General features: G+C 38.1%; 1 protein-coding gene across 1 annotated transcript in view; it reads right to left on the bottom strand.

Annotated features, from left to right (window-relative positions):
• Window positions 1-25,979, bottom strand: part of LOC119805804 (probable ATP-dependent RNA helicase DDX60) — a 93,856-nt gene that overhangs the window by 9,304 nt on the left and 58,573 nt on the right. Inside the window, exons 25-33 of the mRNA XM_038317609.1 lie at window positions 23,432-23,590; window positions 16,306-16,450; window positions 14,988-15,140; window positions 12,642-12,746; window positions 10,883-11,083; window positions 5,691-5,795; window positions 4,883-5,024; window positions 2,100-2,221; window positions 583-730 (exon numbers count right to left, since the gene is read on the bottom strand). Coding sequence (XP_038173537.1) covers window positions 583-730; window positions 2,100-2,221; window positions 4,883-5,024; window positions 5,691-5,795; window positions 10,883-11,083; window positions 12,642-12,746; window positions 14,988-15,140; window positions 16,306-16,450; window positions 23,432-23,590 — 1,280 coding nt within the window. The remainder of the gene's footprint in view (window positions 1-582; window positions 731-2,099; window positions 2,222-4,882; window positions 5,025-5,690; window positions 5,796-10,882; window positions 11,084-12,641; window positions 12,747-14,987; window positions 15,141-16,305; window positions 16,451-23,431; window positions 23,591-25,979) is intronic.

Here is a 25,979-nt window from a genome sequence, read left to right as displayed (position 1 = left end):
TTCCACCTAGATCCTGGGGATGGGGTTGGGGCTTGGTCCTGCCTCCAATGATGTGACACTTCTGTGAGAAGAGAATGGGGGAGGGGTGGGGAGAAGGTGGGAGGAGCAGGAGAATGAGAGGGGGGAACTGGGATTGGTATGTAAAATAAGATTGTTCTAAAAATATAATAATAATAATAATAATAATAATAATAATAATAATAATAATAATAATAAAAGAATTCCTCTTGTTTCTCTTGTCTCAGAGACATTTTTGCTCCATTTTCTAGAACTGAACTGATGTTGGCCCTCAATCAAAACGGTTTATAAGTGATTCAAATTGGATTTAGTTTCATTCTCCACTGCCCTTCTAACTGCCAATCACCAACCTCCTTTAGTTTTTTGTTTTTTTGTTTTTTTCCAGAAAGAACCCAATTATTCTAAGGCAAGCTGACTTTCCTGAAGTGCCAGCCTTTTGGGACAAAAATAATAGAGTTGGATACTTGGAGCACTGCCAACGGCCTGCATCCCTAGCATCCATATTACATGTCCTTGGGCAGGATTATTACTAAACTGATCCACAGGGAACTGAAACACACTTACCAATTTTTGACAAGGGGAGTTGATATTCCTGTTTCATATCAGCCAATCGGGACACAATTAGCAGAAAAGCAGCAAAGTCCTCTGTCACTTGAGTGTTGTACTCAAGCAGGGCCTCACTGAAGTCCTCAGGGAGGTCATCAAGGAACACCTAAATGCCAAAGGTTTTTCAGAGAGCAGAGAACACCTTCCTTAAAAACTGAGAACTTGAAGCAATGAAGGTAAAAGACCACACAGTATAACTTTATTGTTTTCAATAAAGCCACTTTTTCTTCTTTTCTTGATTATACTGAGGTTAAATTTTTTTTGTTCTTACTTGTACTTGAAAGAGCAAATTCTCTACTCATAACACTTGCTCTGATGCTCCCTAATGAAAACAGCTCTTGTAAGAGCAGAAGCACGTCCTCCCCTGCCACTGGATTCATGAGTAATCTCAAAGGATCTAGGGACACATATGTAAAACAAAGAAGATAGAGCATATTTTCAGGCTCAGAATCAACTGCACCTGGTTGAGAGGTTTTGAAACTCTCACTGTCTTCATTGGGCTAACACAATTTATTATTTAACTGGTACACATGGAATCTCTGATTTTCTTTCTTTTTTGTAGTTCTGTGATGTTAAACTACAACCTATAAAGCATGCCCCCACAAAACATCTTTATTTATGAAGAACTGTGCAGAAAAGAATTCTGCCTTTATCACCCATACCATCAGTGCTACATCAGGAAGTTACATGGATATTCCTGAGAGAGTCAACTCAAGGCAGCAAGAAAAGCAGAAAGGGTGCTATGAAAGACCTCATGGAAATATATAGGACTGTTTTAATTAAATGGACAAATGCACCTTTTCAAAAATGACCAAACAAGATGATAATATTAAATTGTAAAACTGTTCTAAGATTTAGACTTTAGGAGTCAAAGGACAGTTTCCCAGACAGCTTTGTAACGCCTTCTCAGAGATGACACTGTGACATACAGTCATATCTTAAGACACACATTCAAACAATGAAGGTGGATTTGGGGATTAAATGTATAATTACCTGCATTCCCATATGTGTGTACATGAATGTGTGTTTGAGTGCTCTCCACCATTCCTAGAGCTCTCCAATTAGGCTAGCTTTCTCAAGCCAGCTTCAGGGATCCATATTTCTCTGCCTTTTCAGTTCTGGCATAACAAAGTGTGTCACCATGTACATCTTTACATATGGGTAATAGGAATGGCAAGAACTGTATCAAGTCATCCTCCCAGGCCTTTTACACCTGTTCACTAATGTTGTATATTGATTCAATCAATTAAAACCATGACTTCACTTTCATTCTGTTTATCTTCAAGGCATATAACCTTTGCACAGATTCACAGAGGGACTTTTAAGTTACAGATAAATATCACACTATTTTCAAAAGAAGCAAATTAGTATATTAAATGCATTAATTAACCCACATTCATAAAACCCTATTGTTACTGAATCATTTCTGGCAGAATCTGTGTACTATTGTTAATAATTTTACCAGAAGATTTTACCTTTGATTGATCAAACTTAATGTTAGCATCTTGGAACTTGGCTGGAATATATCTTCTTCCAAAAAGATTTGCCAATACTAAAACCAGCTTTTCCATTACATCTTCAGAGAAAAGTTTTGAGTCTGTAAAAAAGAAAGTTTCATGCTATGTATGTGAAAAATTATTACATCAGTTTTTTCATGTTTAAAATAATTGTTATGTTCATTTCATAACAAATGCAGAATAACTTTAGCAGCAGATGCTTTTCATATGTGCTTTTTTTATTCCTGATTTTGCCTTCATTAGCATCCTTATCTTTCCTACTACAAATATTTCTATGCTTTGATCTAGACTTTGCTTATTTTACCCTATCTCCCAGTGGCTGACCGGAGCATGACGTCTCTCTCTTTGTCACTGCTCTATGATTATATAAAAACACAACAGCCATCACAGTTCTTATAAAAAGAAAGCATGTAATTGGGGCTTATCTACAGTTTCAGAGGTATTGTGTATTTTCACCCTTGCAGGGAGCATGGCAACACACAGGCAGACATAGTGCTGGAAAAGCAGTTGAGAGTTCTACATCTGCATTGTCAGGCAGCAAGATGACAGTGAGAGCTACTGGGCGTGACTTGAGCTTTCAAAACTCTAAAGCCCACCCCTAGTGACACACTGCCTCCAACAAGGCCACACCTTCTTTAACAAGGCAATATCTTTTAATCCTCCCAAATAGTGCCATTCACAAATGAACCATGCATTCAAACATATGAGCCCATGAGAATCAGTCCTACTCAATCCACAACAGAGATCCTGCTACTGCAAATGCCAGTTGCCAAGTTAATGAGGAGCTGCATCAGATCCATCAGAGAGAGAAGAGAGACACTCTGAACTTGATAAATTTCTGAAGCCTCAAAACTCACCCCTGAGTGACACATTTCTTTTGTGAGATATTTGTACATTGTGTAAAAATGTATTTGCTGTAATTGGTGTAATAAAAAGATGAATGGTCAATAGCTAGACAGAATGTATAGATGGGATTTCTGGGGTCAGAGAGGACTCTGGGAGGGAGAAAGGTAGAGTCACCAGTCACACACAGTGAAGAAGCAGGAGGTGTAAGATGGAAGAGAGGTAACAACACCACATGGAAGGAGGTAGATTAGTACAAATGGATTAATTTAAGTTATAAGAGCTAATGGGACTAGTGTAAGGTGAGGCCAAGCTATTATGATTAATAATAAGTCTCCATATCATTGTTTGGCAAGACAGCCACAAAGAAAGTCCATCTACCCATTTCCTCCAACAAAGCTACGCCTTCTAATTCTTTCAAATATGCCATTCCCTGGTGACCTAGTATTGAGCCCATGGGGGCCATGCTTATGCAAACCATGATAGCCTCACTCACCTAGTCAATAATCTCTTATGACTTCTTGATACTTACCAGCAAAATATCCAAAACTAAACCTGCAGATAACCTTCCTCAACTCAGATGGACCACAGTGACTCAAGGCACTGCATGTCATCAGTGTGTAAGTAGTAGGAATGCTTAAAAAGTTGTGATAATCAACAACTTGAGAACTAGTATTAGGCTAGTTATGCTTGAGTATTGGCTCTGACTTCTTAAAAGGTGAGAAGCATGTCTTTTTATTTAACTTCTGTATTCATACTTTACAAAATTATCAATTTTGACTATATCTGTCAGCGATAAACCCAACAACACTTTCTCTTGCCTGAAATGATTTCACTTATTACAAATTTGGAAAAAACAAACCTTTCTGAGTAGCCATAAATTGATACATCTTTAAAATCATAAAATCTACAGGTATTGTGCAAAGCAAAAATGGTTCCATCAGCTAGGGACAAAAGACAAAGCAGGAGGCTTTGAGGTCACCATGCACCAGGAAATATCACAACATTGATCACAAATACTAGGAAAGAGCAATATTTACTTCAGAGACATGGTGTAAAGAATTTATTTTTAAATATATCAGAGACATGCTCTAAAATATTTATTTGGAAATGTAGAACCCAAATGTTTTCCCATAAAAACTATATGAGATTTATTATAATGACTATGCCTAATGTGGGCAAAATTCATTATGCATAATAGACCTACAAACACAATGCAATATCAGATATTGATGTATACTTTACAATTATACTCAAGAAAATAGTGCTGCAGACAATATTTACAGATATTAGTAGTTATTATCTGAGGGTAGAATTTTGGATTTCATATTTTAACAATGTTTTCCTGTGCTGTTCTTCAAAGTTGATCATATATTTAATTACAAGGAAAGGGTTTATAACTATTTTATATTATGCAATATGCTCAGAATCCTGGAAGAAACACACTTTTCAAGTTACAACTTGCAGTAGTGAATATTTTAAAATCGTTGTCACAAAATAGGACATCTTTAGTACTGGTTTCACTATTTATTTTTATTTGCACACCTATGTTTTGTCTATCAAATTAGCATTTTTATTACCAAACTTTTAGTTAAAATGAAAAATAACAATATTTTCATACATACATTATTATACTTAACTGATACTCTCTCAAGTGGTTATTGGGTAAATGTAGTCCTGAAGTTCTAGTTTTCTATAAATCTATCAGGGTTTTTCCCATCATGGGAATATTTTATACACACATACATATAATTTCACATATATATAACATATATCAAATGTTATTTGATATATAACCATATACTAATGATGATATATTATTTGTATACTGTATGATTTGATATAATGTTGATGACAAACACACATACACTCACAGACAACATAACCCTCAAACTTACCTCCATGAGTTGGCTGACAAAGATTATGGAAAAGACCTCTTACAAGAAAACTGACAAAAACAAGATTAGACGGTTCATGGTAATGTAAATGTGATACAAGGCCAGCAAACCCTGTAGGGTTACATTCTTGATCTATATGACCCTAGAGAACAGAAATAATTTGTTAGTTTGACTCAACTCACAGAATTAGTAACAAGTGGATTATCAATTATCAGTTTAAAATACTACATGCCAATAGGACTATAACTACTAACTAGCCCAACTTTAATAATTACATGAATTACAAGTAGCAGTACTCATTGGGTATTTTCTTCTAAGGTTTACAATAATGAATGTGGTTAGAAAAAAAATCTAGGGTCAGACAGATAGATGGCTCAGCAGTCAGCAGCACTTGCTGCTCTTCCAGACAACCTGAGCTCAGTTTTTCAGAATCTACATTGAGACCCTCACAGTTATCTACAATTCCAGTTTCAGGCCTTCTCATGTCCTCTTCTTCTCTCCACAAGCACCTATACACAGATGACATCTGCTCACACATCACACATATGTAGATAAAAGTTTTTTTAAAAATTAAAAAAAATCAAGTCTGGTACTTTAAAAATATAGATGGTAGCAAATCTATTATACACACATATACATACCACACCAAACACACACACACACACACACACACACACACACATACAGAGAGAGGCAGGAGAGAGAGAGAGAGAGAAAGAGAGAGAGAGAGAGAGAGAGAGAGAGAGAGAGGGAGGGAGGTAGGGAGGGAGGGAGGGAGAGAGAGAGAGAGAGAGGAGTTGGTTCCTACCTCTTTCACCAGGAACTGCAAAGAATATAAGAAGTAAAGTTTTAACATGTCTGTGACTCCGGGACGTTTGAAGGATAACAATGAGTGCCTCAGCACTGACAGCGCCTGCAAAGAAAAGCATTTTGATTTAGTTACATTAAGTGAAATGTCTTTGCAAGAGATAACACCGGATAAATTACATATAACACAAACACACACACATACACACACATATGTATCATATGTCTTATGCATATGTAATGCCATATCTCATGCATATATAATTTCAATAACAAGATCTGTACCTCTAAAGTACAATGAGCCATTGTGAGTTCCCCCTTTATTACTTTATTCTTTTCCAAAGGCTCTCTCCTCTGACTCTGTAGTCTCCTCTGACTACAGCACACAAGGAAAAGGGGATGCTCTTAAAAGTTTCCTTTTGGTAGCAACTATATACAAAGTTTAATCAGATTGGATACAATACAATTTCCTTCATCATATAGCACATCACCTAACATAGCATGTATGTTCTTTAGCACACTGAAGAACACTCTGGCAGATTGAATAACAATGGCCTCATAGGCTAATGTGTTTGGATGCTTGTTCTCTGGTTTATGAAACTGTTAGGGAAGGATTATCAAGTGTAGGCTTTGGGACTTCAAAAGCCCATGCCATTCCCAGTTAGCTCTCTGTCCCTACATTGTGGTACTGTCTCAAGCTGGGAAGCCTCACCCACTACTCCAGTGCCTCCCTTCCTGCTGCCCTGCTCCTGTCATGATGGTCATGGACTCAAATGTCTCCAGCAGACCCTTCCTTCTATAAGTTCCTTTGGTCATGGTCTTATCACATTAGCATAAAAGTGAATAAGATAAGCACAGAAAACCAAATCAAAAGAAACAAAATTTGTCATCAAACAGACTGAGCAGAAAAGTTTCAGAGCATGCAGAGCATAATTTATTTTTGAGGGGGTCTAGATATACTATTTTATATCTATGACGCTACTGCAAATATATTAGAAAAAATTTGGCTGAAGCCAAAGGAGTGAAGATGTTCCTTCATCTCTAGTGTCAAGCAACACTCTTGTATGTGTAGTATTCAACTTCTCTCTAAAATATCTATGAACTCACAATAAAAGCAAACTTCCTTAGCGCCACCCAAATGTCAACCTTCCTGCTCTTACATTGGAGAGTTTATTGAATGCAGAAAAATATCTCTGCTGTCCTTTAAAAAACAGAAAAAAATATTTCATTTTTCATCATGTGTATACATGGCTGGGGGCAGTACATGCAAGTACTCATCCAGAAAAGGACATCAGACCTCTTGGAGTTGCAGGGTGGTTTGATACACCCAGTATGAGCGCTGGGAACTCAACTCAGGTCCTCTGCAATAACCTTACATACTTTTAATAACTAAGACATATCTCCAGATACTACTGTATTTAAATCCAATATCCTTAATGGTAGGACAAGAGGAGAAATAAAAGAGATGAACTCTCCATTTCCTTTATAGTAGATTACAAAGGGAACCAAAGGTGTTTTTACTACCACCCTCTTTTCCTTGTATGCTGGAGTCAGAGGAGGCGGCTTTTAAAAAAGAGCAAAGTAATAAGGGGATGTGCGGGAGAAGAACTGGCAGTGGTCCACTGTGTCCTGAAGGTACAGACCTTATAACTAAAGGCATACTAGCATGGTTTATTAGTATTTTCACTGCAATGACAAAATACCCGAAAGAGCAACTGAAATGAGGTACAATTTATTTGGGGCACATAATTTTAAAAGTAACTTCAATCCATAACTTCCCCAGCTCTATTGTACTGAAGCTGCTCACCTCACAGCAAGTCTGCACAAAAAGACTTCCACACTCCTCCTATCAAGGTCCCCAGCATGCTGAACAAGGCCACCTTCATTCGAGGACATTGCTGTCCTGCAGGCTAAATTTCTTTAGAGAGGGCTCCACAGATGCACCCAGACGTAAAGTATAATTAAAATCTAATGTTACCAAAGAACAGAGTTGACCCAGACACAGTGGCTCATGCTTGTGAAGGAGGTGAAGGAGTTCAAGGTCATCCTCAGCTCTTTAGTGAGTTCAAGACCAGCCAGCATTACATGAGTACTACATGCTGTCTCCAACAACAGCAAACATGATCGACAGTCTGAAGATCTGAACCAGTAACGCACAAGACAAATGGTATGCTCTTTCATAATCAAAAGAAGTAATTAACAAAAGGGGGAAATGAGACTTGCTATATTAAAAAGTAATGACTATTATAGAAGAAGTAACAATAAAAGCAATAATAAGAACTATAATTTAAGAGATTTTTAGTTCAACAAAATACTTGAATATAGAAAGGCAATGGTGAATGTGCTTAACACCACTGAGTTGAACATAAAATGTGACTTATGTGGATAAAATATGTAACCTCCTCACCAGAAAAACAGCCTGTACAGCAGAATGAAACAGTATCTTCACAAAGTAACTAAATAGTAACCTTTAAATTGCTTTTCAAGTCTGGCTGGTGGTGGCACACACCTATAATCCCAGCACTCCAAGGTAGAGGCAGGTGGATGTCTGAGAGTTCAAGGCTAGCCTGGTCTACAAAGTGATTTCCAGGACAGTCAGGGCTATTATACAGAGAAAAACTGTCTTGAAAAAAAAAACAAAAACAATAAACAAACAAGCAAACAAACAAAATTACTTTTCAAAAAGTAGAGCATGGAGAAATAATTTAAAATAAACAAAAAAGTCTTTTGTTTATTTTAAATTATTTTAAATAATTTTAAATTATGACTATGTAGGCAGAAAAAAGTCAAATTAACTGTATGAGTAAAGAGATTAGCCTGGCTGCCATAGCTAGGAGACGGAATAAGTATGCTCTATGAAATACCCAATACTGAAGGCTAAGAAACAGCCTGAGCACCTTAATGCATGCTCTTTCTCATTAAATATCTATATTTAAACATATATGTGTGTGAAAGTAGAAGAGAGAGTGTTTGGATGAGGAAGAAGACCAGTGGTAGGGAAGGAGAAATACAACAGATACATGGAGGAGGGATGTAAGGCATATGACATATAGTCCGGAAGTGTCATGATAAACCCATTATTTTGGATGAAGAGTACATAATTTATAAAGCACATTCTGAGGATTTTCTGCCCACACTTAAAAGGGAGCACAGTAAGCAAAGACTTCATATCAATTTTCTCAAATATTCCAAATCAAAGAAAATGAATTCCCATAGTTAAGTCCTTGAAAAAAATAATAAGGGATCAGAGAGACAGCTCCTCTGGTAAAGGTGCTTGCGTACAAGCCTGGAGACCAGAGTTCAATCCTTTGAACTCATGTAAAGGTAGAAGCAAAAAATCCAGAATCCACAAAGTTGTCTTCTGAACTTCACATGTGCTCTCCGACATTTGCATGCACACACACACACACACACACACACACACACCCCATATATACATATGCAATAATAAGTAAAGTATTTTAAAATATTAAATTATTAAAATAATAATAAATCTTATTAGAAAATGCACTTATCTCTACAGAGAAGTGAAAAGTAAAAAGAGAAAATGGGGCTAACATATTGGCTCACTGCATATTGGCTCACTGCATAAAGGCACTTGTCACCAATAAGCACAACCAGAATTAGATACCCAGGACCCAGGACCCAAGACTCAGAGCAGGAAAAGTGGGAAGCTGGCTTCTGCAAATTGTCCTCAATTTGTTCTGTGGCTGCCACATGTGTGCCATGGGACATGCACAGAGAGGAAGAATGGAAGAGAGGGAAAGAGAGAGAAAGAGAGAAGAAAGGGAAGGAAGGAGGGAGGGAGGGATGGAGCAAGAGAGGGAAGGAGAGATCGGGGAAGAGAAGACATTGTAAAAGAATTTAAAAATGAAGAAACTTTGATATAAAACCAGCAAACACATCATGAAAATCTAGGAATTCTTATATCAGTAAGCAGTATCTGATTTATCTGGTTATAATAATTAATACAAAGTTAAAAAAGACTAGGTCCTCCTGGGGTCTGAATTTGGTCCCTAGACCATGCTGAAATCTAATCTCCCTTCTGGGTATTTATTGAGGGCTGGGACGTAGGAAAATGATTAGAAGCAGTGGAAGTCTTAAGACTAGAAGTTTCCCATGTTGAAATCCTTATTGAGCCAGGCAGTGGTGGCACACGCCTTTAATCCCAGCACTCGGGAGGCAGAAGCAGGCGGATCTCTGTGAGTTTGAGACCAGCCTGGTCTACAAGAGCTAGTTCCAGGACAGGCCCCAAAGCTACAGAGAAACCCTGTCTTGAAAAAAAAAAAAAAGAAAAAGAAATCCTTATTGAATTTCAAGAAGATTGAACAGGAGACGCCAGACAGGCTGGGACACTTCCTGTTCACCACGAGACGTACTGTGATTCAGGTATGCCAAGAAAGTTTTTCACTAGCTGCCAAAATGCAGCACTGAACCTCTGGAATCATGAGCCAAAACAAACACTTGTTCTTCGTAATTCACCCCACCTGTGGCATTCTGTTGCAGCCAACAGAAAATGAACACAAGTCCTTCTAACACGGTGATATCACAAAAACTGAAATTAAATCATCTAATTTTGAGTTTCAAATTCATGATCTCATATACTTACTTTTATCAGACCATAAAACATCAAGTCATTGTTCTGATATTGTTTTAATGTCCACTTACTAACACCCTTATAAAGTGTGCAATCATACCTTGAAAAACTGTCTGATAAACAAAATCCAAAGTAATAATGTGATTGTTTTGGTAGAACTAGTCATGAGTCCTTTTTGTTTTGTCCTATTTTGTTTTGGGTTTGCTTGTTTCTCAACTATTTACATTTTTCTAAACATTTTAAAACAACTTATATGTTGTCTTATGAAAAAATAAACTGTTACTTTGCAATTATAAAATAATCTTTTTGTTTCTGAATGGTATAAACAGATAATAGCTAGCACTTTCGGTACAAGACAATACTGTCTATTATGCTAGAAGACAGTGACCATGGGAACACCTTAGTGCCCACCCAGTCACCAATTCTGTCTGACAATGAAAACAAGCACAGCTCATCATTGTTCTCCTTAGCGTTTTCCCTAGCGTTCTCCGCCGCTCTCTAGAGAACATGGAGAAGCATGCTAAGCCTGATAACAGCACAGTAGAGCACAGGCCAGCCAGACCATTGGTAGAGGCCCAGGCTGGGGGACACAGCACCTTTGCTTTGCCATCCTCTGGGTCATCTGCCTTGGAGGTCAGCAGCATGAGTCTCAGAATGAGTGAGATACTGAGAGGAAACTGGCCTCTCAGCTCAGGCACTTTGGATTTTATGAGCTTTTCTATTTTAAACGCTGGAATGTTAAAGAAGTAGACATCACCCAGAAGATCTTGCCCTCGTCTTCCAGCCCGACCAGACATCTGGAAACAGAGCAGAATCATGCTGTGAGAATCACCTGGGGTTTTTCCTAAGGGAATATAAACAGCTAAGGTTTTTACATTGCTTTTGAGAAAGGATGCTGGGCCTGGAGGTTAACTAAAATGAATAACCTTCTATTTAAAATATAAAAACTTCATCATATCTGAGGTAGAGCTATTTTAAATAACATATCTGTCATTCCCTTGTAGGATTAATTGTACTAAGTATTTGTATAATGCTGTACAGAACTACATATATCTAAAAAATCATACATCAAATACTATATACATATATTATGTGTTGCATAACATATAATTGTCACTTTCTGGCATTTACTTACCTGATACAATATTTTAACTATGGTATATAATATTATATAATATATCATAAAACATATACTGTGACATTATATGTTAACATTATTGTTAACATTAATTATACACGTTATATGTCATTTGATTGTTAGTGGATATAGCTACATTTGACTCTGCCAACAGAAATATTGACCAAACAATTCTGAGAAGATAAATTTTGCTGTATGCAGAATCGAATGACACAAGGAGAATCAAAAACAAAGAAAATGCTTTAACATACAAGGTCAAGACTTTATGGTGAAATATAAAGCTAAGGGAAGCTAAGGAAACCCTGGGTGAAAGGAATGAAGTCCTACAGGAATGTTTATCATTGGTGTGAGAACCGATATGTCAAGGAATCAATACATCACCCCGCAGGAACTGAATAATTCCCCCAAAAGGGTTGAAAATCTTTTCTCTGGTCCATGTTTAAATTTAAATACTATGCAGAAACTGTCCACTGTAGCTTTCTCCTCCCAGACATTTGGGCCTGAAAGCTTCTCCCCACAGACACTGCTCCTAGATTAGCCATACTGCCTCCTTTTTCAGCTATATGGAACAAGTCCACTTTTGTGTTCAATTGTATATAACAAACACAATGAGCTTCCAAATGATATAGTTTCTCCACCAGAAATCCAACTCTACTTGATTCCAGCTTTTCTATATGTCTGTGAATCTGTGCTTTTCTCACTACCTTGCAACCCCAGTTAAGTCAGTCTCTGGAGCTGGGCAGAACATGGCAATTCTCATGCACAGAATGCGGGAAAACAACCAAACAATGCCAGGAAAGTCTGGAAGTTGGATTGGAAACTGATTGTGTATCAAGAGCCAAGAAAAGTATTAAAGATGGCTCCAGAAAACCCATGCATAGTAAATAAGAAAGTAAATGTTTCCCAGTAAACTTTGAAATAGATCCTTTTTTGCAAAACACATTATTTAGCTTGTGTGCATGTCATGGGACAGTAATGGTCATGCAGATTCTACAGATAAAAGAGGAGATTGGATGTCCTATCCAAGATCATACACATGATTAGCAGTGGTCACATAATCTCATAGCCCTATGCTTATTCAATACCAGACAGGCACCAACAGTGATCTGCCATGTACTGAGGCATATTACTAAATTAGCAGGTAAAGGAAGTCTTTAACTTTCATTATTTCACTACTATACAGTATTGATACATTAAGTTAATGTATATTTATTTACCTGTCTGAAATTTAAAGCATCCAGATAGACTGAGTTTTGAGCAAAAACCACAGATTTACAAGGCATGTTGACTCCTAAAGCAAGTGTTCCAGTAGCTGTCACCACCTAAAAGGAGCAAAATAGTGATTCCATACACTAACACTTTGATAGAATACAATCATTTCCATTCAGTTACTCAAAGTTGTATTGAAATCAGTCTGAGGGTAGTAGTGCATGCCTTTAATCCCAGCACTCGGGAGGCAGAGGCAGGTGAATCTCTGTGAGGTCGAGGCCAGCCTGGTCTACAGAAGCTAGTTCCATGACAGGCTCCAAAACCACAGAGAAACCCTGTCTCAAAAAACAAAAACAAAATAAAAAAAAACTGTATTGAAATCCCGATTAAATTATAATGGACAAATTGAGGGGATAAGACACAGAATGCTTTTTTCTTATTTTACAAACACAGATGGCACATTCTCAAATGGAATCTGTTGTAATACTGGTTGCTTTGCAAGGAATATACTTTAAACTTAATTGTCTGGCGAAAACATCACAGGGGAATGTTGGGGCCATATCTAAAATAATTATCTTCTCTCATAACCATTTACCTCTCGGCTCTTTGCATTATTTCTGCAATATCCCTCAATATCCCTGTGATTTCATTTACTCCTCAAAGACTAAAGTCCAAGTATCATTCACTGTTGTATCTCCAGAGCCAAGTAGCACATCTAGCATGGGATAAGTGTTGCAGTAAGCATTGTTAGTAAAATATTAGGAGAGGAATTTCTCCATAAGGGCAATAAATCTTTTACAAGCCTACTTCTTGGTAATTTTTTGATCTACTAAAGTTCATTGAGAAATGACTTAGGAACAAAGTATATTTTCTTTTCTGTCATGAATTTGCATTATCACCAATAAGAAATGGAAAAGGATGTAAAGTTTATTCATATAATCTAACTTCTTGATCATTTTTTCCTGAGGTAGCTAGTATTTGTTGACTTCTCCTGTCTTGTTGTAGAACTGCTTTTTGTACACTGTAAAATGTGTCTTTGCCAAGGCAACTTCTGATAGTTTTAATAAAGAGCTGGATGGCCAATAACTAGATAGAAGGAGGTTAGGCAGGACTTCAAGGGACAGAGAAAACTCTGGAAAAAAGAAACATGGAGTCACTAGCCAGACATGGAGAGGAATCAAGAGGTGCAAGATGGAAGCGAGATAACATTACATGGCAGGATGTAGATTAATAAAAGGGGATTAATTTAGGTTATAAGAGATATTTAAAACAAACAACCTATAGTTCAAGCTGACATAACTAATAATTAGTCTCCTATGTCAGTTTGTGCTCTGGTTTGTGATGAAGTTTAAGGATGTCAAGTAATTTTTTTCTAATTGTTTTGTAACTGACACGTATGTCTCTGTAAGAATACTATTTATTAAATACTTTCTATTCCAATCTCTTTAACAAGCACAAACATTGAGGGAATAGGAGCTTTATATTTAGAAAATGAACAGAACAAATATCTTCTTAAAATGTATTCTCTGATAAAGGTATTACTATTTTCCCAGTGGCTCTTCTGTATCAGTTGAGCTATTCATCACTTTATTAGCAACAAAGTAATTACTCTCAGATACTCTTTCAGCCACGTCTTTTTCTCTCTTTTCCTTCTTCATTCTATCATTTTTTTTTACATTTTGCCACACAAGAATTAAGGTTGATGATTTTTAGTAGTTAGCGTCAATTTTTACATATTACTCTAGATTCAGATTCGCTTAGTAATATAAGAGCCCTCTGTATACTTGTCTAAATTATTGCCATGAACCTTCCCAGGATGTACTAAAGAAAACATGATAAAGATGTGGCCTGAAGGCTATTTATGTCAATCTTCCTCTTGTTCCCCATCAGTAAAAGGATAAATTATTCAGTACCGACATATCTATAAGCTCTGTTGAGAAAAGCTGAAGCCCTGAGGAAGTGGATATCCATGCTTTCAATTCAGCTAACATATTAGAAAAACATCTTTCTCAAACTAGAATATAAATATTTTCCAAATCTTGGAGAAAATAGTTGTGACAAAACCACATCAACAAACCCTACGTATAATAACAAAAGTGTAAGATGGACCACAGAGATCAACATAGAGATGCTGTGTGTGTTTGTATGCATGTGTAAAGGTGTGGAGTGAGTGGCACCAGTCACATGGAGCATATGCAAAGATTCCCCGGTCAGCAAACAAAGTCTACAGCCCAAGAAACATAGCTATATGAGAAACAAAGTAAAGGAGTGGCTATATTTCCTCATTTCATGAACACTCTGTTTTATATACCCACATTGTCACATTTTACAAAAAAAAAAAAACATTGACCCACCCTAATGAAGCCTTTCCTAAAGAGCATTTCCACTAACTGCTTTTCTTTGGCGCTCATGGAGCTGTGATGAAAGCCAATGCCCCTTCTTGCCAAAGTCTTGAGTAAAGGACCATGTCTTTGGAATCTCACTCGACTAAACACCATCTGCAATGACTAAAAGAAACAAGAGATTTAGAATATTAGCTTATCTAATTCTCAATCAGTCAAATGTTTACTGAAAATAGTACATATATTGCATAACAACTTGGCCAATGTCACTGTTTGACCTTTGCTCAACACATCATCATCATCATCAACAACAACAACAACAAAATGTCTGATGGCAACAATAGCTACCGTCTCCTCAGTTCTTGGCAGTCTCACCTCGGTTCTAGGTTAGAAAACTGTGTCAGCATGGTAGACAGCCCCAAGGGAAATACAAAACTGTAGCCCACTCTTACCAGAACAAGATCAAGCGACTATAAAATCTTTTTTAAAGTTCTCCCCAGAAAGTAAAGCAAAACCTTTATACTGTAAGCTCAAGAAATGTCAACTTCCCACAGCAAATGACATACTAATGGCCTCAAGAATACTCATGCAATAAGGAGGAAATCCAGCTGTGTCCAGTGTTATAATACATAAAAATATCAACACTTGTAGAGAAGGAATAATTTTAAGTCTCCGAACATAAAAGACTAGTATCTAGCTATTTTGATTGTATAGCTACCTATAAGACATAATGTCAAGGAGCAGTTAAAACAATGGTGTACATACTAGACAGGTTATGAAGCTGACATAACAAGACTTATGATACAATGAAAACACTCAAATGTATATGTGAGTGTGTGTACATGATGGCATTGCTTTTATTGAAATTGGTTGTATTGTTAAGTATGTTATCTATAAATATTAACAGTTTGAAGGTCAAAAAGTTTAAAGGTGATGGGATAAACAAATTTTAGATATCCCAAAGACTTTTTGGTGAAAGTTTTTTAGCTGAAATATAGAAAGACTCTAATTTTAAGAAATGTTGTCAGTACCTAAATATATTAATCTACAGGGGTCCAAATTCTGACTATAATATATAGATTTTTATAGAAAAACATAGTACAAAAGCACTTGGGCGATTTATCAGCAAGACAAAATCAGTCTATAAATTCTAAACCTATCCTAAGTGTGGATTGGAAGTTCCTTGAATGTTGTGTGCAGCAAAAGATTCTGTCTGCTACATCTATAGCTTCTTGAGACCTCCCTTATGCAATTGCCTGCAGTATGGCCAACACTGCCTACATGGAAGAGGCCTACTCTCCTGGACCACTGGTCCCTTCTGGGTGCTGACCTCATTGTCTATTGCTTTCTTATCAGCATACGTGCAGTCCTGGGGAATCTCCAGATTCTTCTTCAGACTCTTCACAAGTTGATTGTGTTCAGCTTCATACATGATGATTTGATCCAATCTGGAGAGTTTCTGACTTTTTTCATCTCTTTAGAAGAATATAATTTCAAAAAAATCAGTATTTATTTCCATTCACCACAAGAAGCCCAAAATATCTTAAGTCATGCTTATCAACCAGAATAAATTCTTCTTGTCTTCACAATATCATGATTCAGTCCTCTGACCGTAATGTATTTACTCATCAGCCCCTGGAGCCTATGATCTTGCTGTGTGATATTTTGCATGTTTGTGACAAATAAAGCTTGCCTAGGGATCAGAGGGCATACACCTTTAAACCCAGCACTTGGGAGGAGGAAGCAGAAAGATTAGAAGTTCAAGTCCACCTTGGGCTACATGTTAAGAAGCCAGTCTAAAAGAGAAACAGAGCCAGGTAAGGTGGCTCACATCTTTAATAGCAGCACAAGGGAAGTGAAGACAGGAAGTGATATGCCTGGGCTGAGAGAGGAATATAAGGCTGGAGGAGACAGGAGCTCAGCGATTTAGTGTGGGGAGACAGGATGGCCTATTCAGTCTGAGGGTTCATAGAGGTAAGAAGTCTTTCTAGTGACTGCTGCTCTTTTCCTCTGATCTTTCAGATTTAACCCTAATATTTGACTCTGGGTTTCCATTTAATAAGACTAAGTAGTGTTGCCCTACATGACCCCTGAAGATAAAGCCACTACCAATGTGCCTTTTTTTCTGTAGTCTTCTCCTCCATCATTTCCTGTTGCCCAGGTGACCTTGCTTCATCTTGCTAATGATGAACCTTTTCCACACTCAGGTTAGAGGTATATGCTCTGCTCTCTCTGCTTTACCAATTCAAGATATCCCCCTTCCTCTTTGAAGTAGACTCTGCAAATAGGGACCAAGTCTAGGCTATATTCTAACAGGTGCCACATCTTCTTAATTTTGTTCTCCTGATTTCCTTATGTGTCCACCCCTTCCTTAAGTCATGTACACACAGACAGCCCTTCTAGCGTGTACTACATACACTTGGCTGAGACCCTTAGGTAATAACTCGATATTCTCCAGGACCCTTGAATGCACCAGGCTTTTACAGTCACTAGGGTCTTGTACACTTTATTCAAATTTGTCTCTTAATTATGCAAATATGACATTCCTGATGAGGCCACTTGCATTCTGCAATGTAGTGGTATATATCACACATTCAGAAATTATGACAGGCTGACCCAATAAGAACAGTACTTCTGGGGCTGCAACTCCATGCAACTCCAAGTAGAATTAACCTTAATGAGGAGGTAAATGTCAGGCTTAGCACTGTGTTTTCAAAACCTCTGCTAATGCACTTACAGAGGAACACAGATTGTTGTATAACTCAATTTTTAAACTATTCAATAAAACACTGTTAATAAATAAAAACTGCTAAAGAAAACAGAGAAAATGTCATTCCAGCTAAACAAACATGACCGCATAGAGTGACCTTTTGATGTGCATGTTTCTTTAGGGTTCTCACATTATAGAAATGGATGCAGAAAGAGAAGAGTCAGAGTTTGTCCTCCAGTGCATACTCATAAGCAGGGTCCCCATCCTTCTTATATTGAGAGTGCAGATGATATCAAAAACCTTTCATTTTGACAGCTTGAGTTGCTGGCCACTAACCCACCTTGACCATGTGACTCCTAAAACACTGAAATAGATATATCCTAATGAGGATCATTTAACAAGTAATATCATACTTTCTACCTGTGTTGCCTTTGGAGTTCATTGCCTCTCTACAATATACTGCCAAGGAAGCAGCAAAACATGCAGAGGCATTGCACATGAAAGGAGCCAGAGCAAACTCTAGTTTTGTCTAGAGTTTGAAATATTTGGATCAAAGATGCTCTAAAAGTTGTTTAAACTCCAAAGTGAGTCCTAGCACTTCACTTCAAAACATCTCTAGACCTCCCCAAGAGCTAGCTTTCATAGCATATATACAAGCTGCCAAGGGGACAATGAAAAGTCTTACCCAACTATAAAGCCTACATATGTAGCGTGGCAATATATTCCCAATAGAGCAATAGTGGCACTTACATATCCATGGTAGCTACCAACAACTAATTGGACTTACAGCCTCATTCAATAGTGGGATATTCATGCCTGGTACTATAAACCTAACCAACTATATGCTGCTAGTGAAATAATGGACCATAGAGGGGAATTTACAGGTACTACATCCCTAAACCAGTATAACCACCAACGGCATCCTAAATACTTATTCTTACATGCACAAATAAGTGTAGCTCTCATCTTCACCAAAGTACCATCTGTTTGCAGTATACAGAACCCATCACAGAAATCATCAACTAGTGCTAGAGAATTGGCCTGGCCCTCATGTTACAAAATGGCGCCCACATGAATAACTGCATCCACAGAAAGCCTGAGAAAGCTTGTAAAAGACCAGAGTAAAGCATTTTGGTTTTCAGCCATAGCAGGGAAAAAAGCTGCACTGTTTTAAAATGCCGGCTTTCTGGGCCGTCCTGCCAGGGAAAACTCTGAGTCTTTCAAGCAGGTAGTCCTGACTATGGAGCTATTGAGTGTTGTTTATGGACACACTGTTGCAGCTTGCTTCCTGGCAAGGACCTTGAAACGCCATAGAGTTGTGGGAAAAAAATGTGGCTACAACAAGTACCTCCACCATGAGGGTGGAATTTCATAAAGCTAAGGAATGGGCTGGATCTAGTCATCAAAGCCATGGCTTTAATTTCTCCATATTCCTTAACAAATTAAAGACTCATGTGGTCAGAAAAAGAGAGATATACAGTAAAGAGAGATTCAAAGAGGAAAAAACCTCTAAAGTGTTTTAAAATACATGCAGGCTTGAAAAAAAAGGAGGTTAAAGTCCTTAAAAATAAAAAAAGAAAGAGAGTAGTAGGGTGTGGTTATATATACCTTTAATCCCAGCACTGGGGAGGCAGAGACAGATGGATCTCTGTGAGTTCAAGGATAGCCTGGTCTACAGAGGGAGTTCCAGGACAAAGATACACAGAGAACCTGTCTCAAAAGGGCAAAAGTTAAAAGTAAAACTAAAAAGAAAGGTTAAAATAAAGCCATGTAAAGATGAAAAATACACAGAGAATCTTGATACTGTATGCTATTATGCTCTCTTTAAATTTTTGTATGCTGAGGAAGGAGCAACAGCTGCTAAAAGATGTTTGCTTATAAATGTTGCAGAATTAATCCAAGATAGGTATTTTGAAAATACCTTGACTTCAAAATTGAAGTCAAAATGTATGTTACTTTGGAAAAGAAATTTTGCTTTTGTTTCCACAGAAAATGAGAGACTCTGGATTTATTCAGAGAAAAGTCAGGTTTGGTCAAAGAAGAAATCTCCAGCAGGAACAGATGGCCCAGATGTCTGAGTTCCTCATCCAGAACAGATTCAAAACTACTGCCTGAGATGATCAAGACTCACAGGATACTCCAATTAGGACTTGATTATAACTCTAAATTTTCTTTAGGTCCTTATAAGATTATCAGTGCCCCCAGCCAACCAGCAGGAAGTCACCTGGAAAATTACGCCCACATTCCCAAAAAATGGACTATGAATATTTTCTTTTGGAAAAAAAAAGAGGGGGAAGTGGTGCGGTGGTGTGGGAAAATTGTCTGTATATCTGTCAATCATGTTTTAAATAAATGCTGATTGGCCAGGCAGGAAGTATAGGCTGGTCATCCAGACAGGTAGTAGAGGTTGGTCAACCAGACAGGAAGTAGAGGTGGGGCGATGAGAACAGGAGAATGTTGGAAAAAAAGAAGCCCATTCTCCCCACTCCTTTCCAGACCACCAAGAAACAAGGTGTAACCTGCCGGCTGAGAAAGGTACTGAGCCATGTAGCTAACATCATTAAGGATAATGGGATAGTATACGTTATAAGAGCTAATACAGAGCCTGAGCTAATGGGCCAATCAGTTTTATAACTTATGGAGATCTCTGTGTGATTTTCTTTGGGGCTTGCCGGTTTCAGGAACCAGGCAGGACAGAAATCTCCAACAAGCAGGCCCTCCATGTTACAATCAACTCATCAAAATGCAGAAAAAATCTGACCATGGGATGGCTATCCCTACTTGAAACATCTACAATACAACTCCTACACCTCAGTATTTGGGTAGAGCTCTGCCTCAGGGTCCTCCTCAATTCAAACCCTGCCGAGTCTCAGAAAGCCCACAAAACAGCAGTTCCTCTCCTAGAGATGCCTGGGACCATGCCTAGAGTCTATTTAAGATGATGCCCTCCAATCCCCAAAGTGGTCCTCTCTTGTGGATTTCTCCCTCTTCACGAGACCATCCAAGAGTTGTTTAGTTCATTAAAGCTGGACTTTTAATTCTTAATTCAGCTCAATTTGATTGGCTGCATCTGCAGAGAAGTTTAACATTGCGGTCCAGAATTTTTTCATATGGTTTATTGTTCCATAAAGAATTTAATTCTCCTCCTCCACCCGCCACTGGCCACATGGATGAATTCCATATCAGTCCACTGCAGAGTAGGAAGCCACTTTCTCTTTATTCTTCCTGCCCTGTTCTCTACCAGGTATATTAGCTTTTGGATCAGTAAGGTGTCTTTCCCCAATCATTGCCTTAGAGGTTCAGGTCCTCTTCTAATTTGGGGGCATCTTGCCAAAGATGTGGCCACATCAGGACCCTGACATGTTACTGGAACAGAGGCATCCTTTGTTCTTTGGGAACCCTTCCATAGAAGATGTCCTGCCAAGGGTACATCCTTCATCCTTTTTTGACCCAAAGCCTAGAGTTCTAGATGCAGTCCTTTAGACTTCGGGTCCCAGCAAAGGTTTCTGATTGGTTGATTGCAGATTAAGTCCGATCACCAATTGCTATGAAACCTATCCAACTTGTGGCTAAACAATTTGAGCACACTTATCCACATTTGGTGAACATTGTGCTCCCATCTTTCTCCCTTCACTGTTCTGTTTGTCTGTCTGCCTTCCTCTCTTCTTCCTGGTATGTGGTCTGTTCTTCTGGGGGATTCTCCCTGCAATGGATCCATTCAGCCTCCCTCCTACTTGAAGTGGCATAGATATTCTTTCCTTGTGTTTCTGTTCTCCCTTACACCTGTGTGCTTCTGAAACCTACTGCAGTCATGTGGACATTTTTCCTGCTCACTCTCCTCTCCCAGAGCCTGAGAGATCCACAGTTTGGGCTCTTGCCTACTGGACACCTCTCTTATCTCCTGCTCCCTGCTTCTGTATCTGTTGGCATCTCAATGGGACTTAAAATGTCACATTCTTCTGTTTGTTCTGTCCCTGTTTTGCCCTCCCTTTTGCTTCCACTGTGACTGCCACATGGCAGCCTGGGGCTTCTATCTTTCCTATCTACCACCCCCCTCTACCCATGTTAAAATTCTGCCCAGCAGTTCTATCCTTAAAAAATCTGTTAGACTTTAATAAATTTCGCTACACCTTCCTCTCTCTTAAAAATCTCTTTCTACAAAATCCTCCACTTGCTAGTCTAGCTGAGCTTCTACTCTGTTTCCCAGTCCTTTACAGTGCCTTCTTCCAGGTCTGGTGCATGAAGTTGCCACTTGCACCAGGACTGACAATGCTTGGCTGCCCCACGACAGGCTGGCCTAATAAGAACAGTATTTCTGGGGCTGCAACTCCATGCCATAAACTCTTATTTCAGGATTTTAAGTTGGTCATCTTAACTATATAGTCATACAAACAAAACCTGAACAATGAACAAATTTGTTGATAACAAATACGGATGTGGGAAATCTCATGAGGACCCACCATTAGATGAAGAGCTATAGATAATTAATTGATTATCAAAAGAGAAAGAATCTGTCTTCTCAAGTTCCTAGCCTCTTGATTGCTTACCCAATCCAAAGTGATCAGTTCTAGACATGCATTCATATAAGTACACTAAATGAAATTAATAAGAAACATGTGTGTATACTAATTAAAAATGAGATTATGAATTTAAGAAGAAAGGAACAAAGTTTTATCACAAAAAATTTCCATAGACAGTGTTACCTGAACATCCAGAGTTTCAGATTTTGAAAGATTTGGGATTTTGTATTTTTCAATAAGAGATGGTCAGTATGTATATTTTAAAAATACAGAATGATTTATGTCCTAACTAAACAAAGAATAACATACAAAAAAGTATAAGTCTAAGTACAAGATTCAGAGAACAGATGAAATTTTATGAGATAACAGATGATGGGAGCAATAAGGGTGAAGGTACTTAAGAGGCAGAGATTTAGGCCCACGGATAGAAAGAGATGGAAGGATAAATTAAGTGAATAGAACCATAAATAGCAAAAAAAAAAAAAAAAGGCAGTGCCAAGAAATGCGTGGAGAAAGGAAAAACAAAGTCAAAATTGTTAGATGATCAACAGCAGGCATTAGACTCCATCAGCTGGGCAACAGGAAAAAGAATACCAAATAGGGGGTAATATAACCAATTTCAAGGTTTATACAAGAAACACACCTCAACCACAAAGACAGACACCTACTCAGAGTAAAGGGTTGGGAAAAGGTTTATTAAGCTAAGGTTAGTTAGGATGAAGAGGTATGAACCTGGAGAATCTTAAGTCCATAAAGACCTCTGCATTCATAAGGGGGAAAATATAGAGTTTTACCCCACACAGCCACTAAAGGGCCATAGGGAAGACACATTTTAGCTACACACGGAAAGCAATGATGTTCCAAGGGTAAAGCTGGCATTGTAATCCAGTCCCAATCTCACTCTATGATCCACACTGTGACAAGGTGTCAGGAGTCAAGACAGAGCCACGTGGACAATGTGGGATGATCAGGTCAAGTTCTGCAATACACATAGACTGATACATTTGGACCTGCTTCAAACAACCATAAATTAAACTGATCTATGCAAATAAGGAATATGTGATATTGGTCACTTGTCTCCACCCAACTCTCTAAAATTTAAAAACAAAAACTATCCAAGCAGTTATTAGAACCTCAGTATAGAGTATTTTCAATGCATGCTTCCTACTAGGACATTTGCATTGTACAAACCCTTATGTGGCAAATTTTCTTAGTAAAATACTTACATTATCTTTTGTTTCTTCAAAGATTTTCCAACTTTTTGAAGTTTGTTCATCATGATATGAGTTTCTTTATCAGCATCAGGAGGCCTTTTCTTTTCCTGCTTTTCCATCAGGAATCTCCAAGTAGCCTTAGCACATTCTTCTACAGAGTATAAATTAAATCTGGAAGCAAATGAATGTGTGTTTAAAATATCATAACGTCATAGAATTTAGTCTCTCCATTTTTTTGGTTGTGATACATTTCCCATGGTTATGAGCAAATGGCTGACAAGATGCAGTTATAGAGTGGCTTAAACTGGTTTACAATTTGAAAGGACACAACAACTTATACTAGGATACAGGTAAGCATGGCCACAAAAGTAAAAGGTAAGACACACTCTCATTGTGTCCAAAATCAAGAAGCAGAGCACAAAACAAAAAGTAAGGTTGGCTCTAAGACTTCAAGGCTTGACCCTAGTGGCCCTGCATGGTTGTTTGATTGAGAATGATCCCAAGAGGCTCGTGTATTTGAATACAAAGAGTGTAGGTGGTGGAACTGCTTCAGATGGATTAGGAGGAGTAGCCTTGTTGGAGGAGGTGTACAACTGGGATTAGGTTTGAGATATCAAATGCCCATGCCATTTCCAGTTAGCTGTCTCTGTCTGAACCCTATCTACTGAGAGTGATACACTCTCTCAGCTACTGCCCCAATACCATGCCTACCTACCTGCTGTCATGTCCCCCTGCCATAATAGTCATGGACTATAACTCTTTAGAACTGTGAGTCCTAGTATATTCTTTCTTTTACAGGTTGTCTTGGCCATGGTATCTCTTCACAGAAATAGGAAAGTAATTAAGGTACCCAAGAGGCTTACCAATGTGGATACATTTAATTTGAAGATTGTTGTTTAATTTGTAGCTCTGATCTGAGAAGTATAAATGCTGATATCCAGGCCATGTACGTCCATTGGTTAGGTGGCATCTGGTAACTTTCCACAACCTTCCTAAACAGCACCACCATCTAGCAACAACTGCCCAAACACAGACCAATGGAAAGCACTTCAAATGCAAACCACAAATGTGACATATATCGGCTAAGTTTTTAAAGCCTACCTTTATAAATTTTACTCTGAATTCTGGGTGCTTTAGATCCACATACTCCTAGTTAGCAACTGTGAAGTGAAAATTAAGTTTCTCCTATACTATATTCCTGTTGACACTATAGAATGAGCTCACAGAAACTCTCCACAGGATAGATATGCCCAGGCATGAGGGAAGGATTGATGTGGAAGGAGAAAAAAGGAAAATCACTTTTACCTTCCACCTGAAAGATGAGAAATGATTTTAGTCAACCAAAGAATTGTCCTTTTGGCAAAGTGGAAAGAGGCATAGTTTCTCACTGTCACTTCTTTCTAGAAGTTAGGAAGGACTGGAGGACATGACTTTTCAATCCTTTACTCCCCTAGACAAAGCCTTTATAATTCTAAAAATGTAAATACCTAGGACTATAAAGGTGCAGACTTCTTGGCACATTGAGGCATACCCTGTGGACCTAATCTAGATCTTAACCACTTAGATTTCTCAGATCTGCTCAGTAAGCATTGCTGCTCAGATTCTTTCTCCAGAAACAAAAGCAAACACACCTCATTTGCATCACATGAATTTCATAATGTTTGGAACGTAGAGATGTATGTGAAGAAAGAGATGTGACTTTATGGTGGAGAGCTGTGTTGTAGGAAATCCTACAGCCAGTAGCCTTTAAGTGACCTGTCCACTTGGGCGTGGCCTCTTGTACTATTCATGCCTATGTAATGCACGAGGCCACTCTCTTCTCCTGCTGCAGGATTCGGTTGCTGTTTTCCATTACAGAAGAGGATTCTGATTTGTGAGTCTACACCTAAATAAATTAACCATCTATTGTTCTCAATTCTGAGCTAGTGTGAGATTTCTTTAAAGTGTCCTTCATCACTGTGTAGATGAGATGTACAGCTATTTAGGAGAAGTACATGACTGTGTAAAGGATGTAACTGTGTGGAAAGATATGTGACTGTGTAAAGAAGTATGAAGGTATGTAGCTGTGTGAAATATATATGGAGAAAGAAGGGAAATGTAATTGTATGAAAATAGATGTGACTATATAAGAGATGTATGACTGCAGAAGAGAGATTGTATATATGTAAAGAGATCCATAACTATATGTATGTAAAGAGATGTAACTGTGTGGAGAAATTGTCAAGAAAGAGAGATTATTCAAGATGAAGTAAAAGAGAAGGTTACCACCAGGAAAGATTGTGCTTGTTCCTTATTTTCTTAAGTTGCCATCAGAAAGCATGTGTTTCCTCATTTACCCTCAGACAGAAAATTCTAGCTCAAAGATAGAGAAGACATTTTCTTAAGTCTCGCTGCTCAGAAGGCATTCTTTTCTGCAACTCTGGGTGTGGTTTGGAAGCTGGACTCCCGGGCTGTGGTGCACTGCAGATACCTTATGAATGCACAATTCAGAACATTCTACCTTTAGCAGAATAGATATCAGAGAATGGCTTTCTTTTATTAAGGATGAGAAGATGAGAAC

This window comes from Arvicola amphibius, unplaced genomic scaffold (genome assembly GCF_903992535.2).
Source record: "Arvicola amphibius unplaced genomic scaffold, mArvAmp1.2, whole genome shotgun sequence".
Classification (NCBI taxonomy): Eukaryota; Metazoa; Chordata; class Mammalia; order Rodentia; family Cricetidae; genus Arvicola; species Arvicola amphibius.
This window is presented reverse-complemented; position numbering and strand designations above follow the sequence as displayed.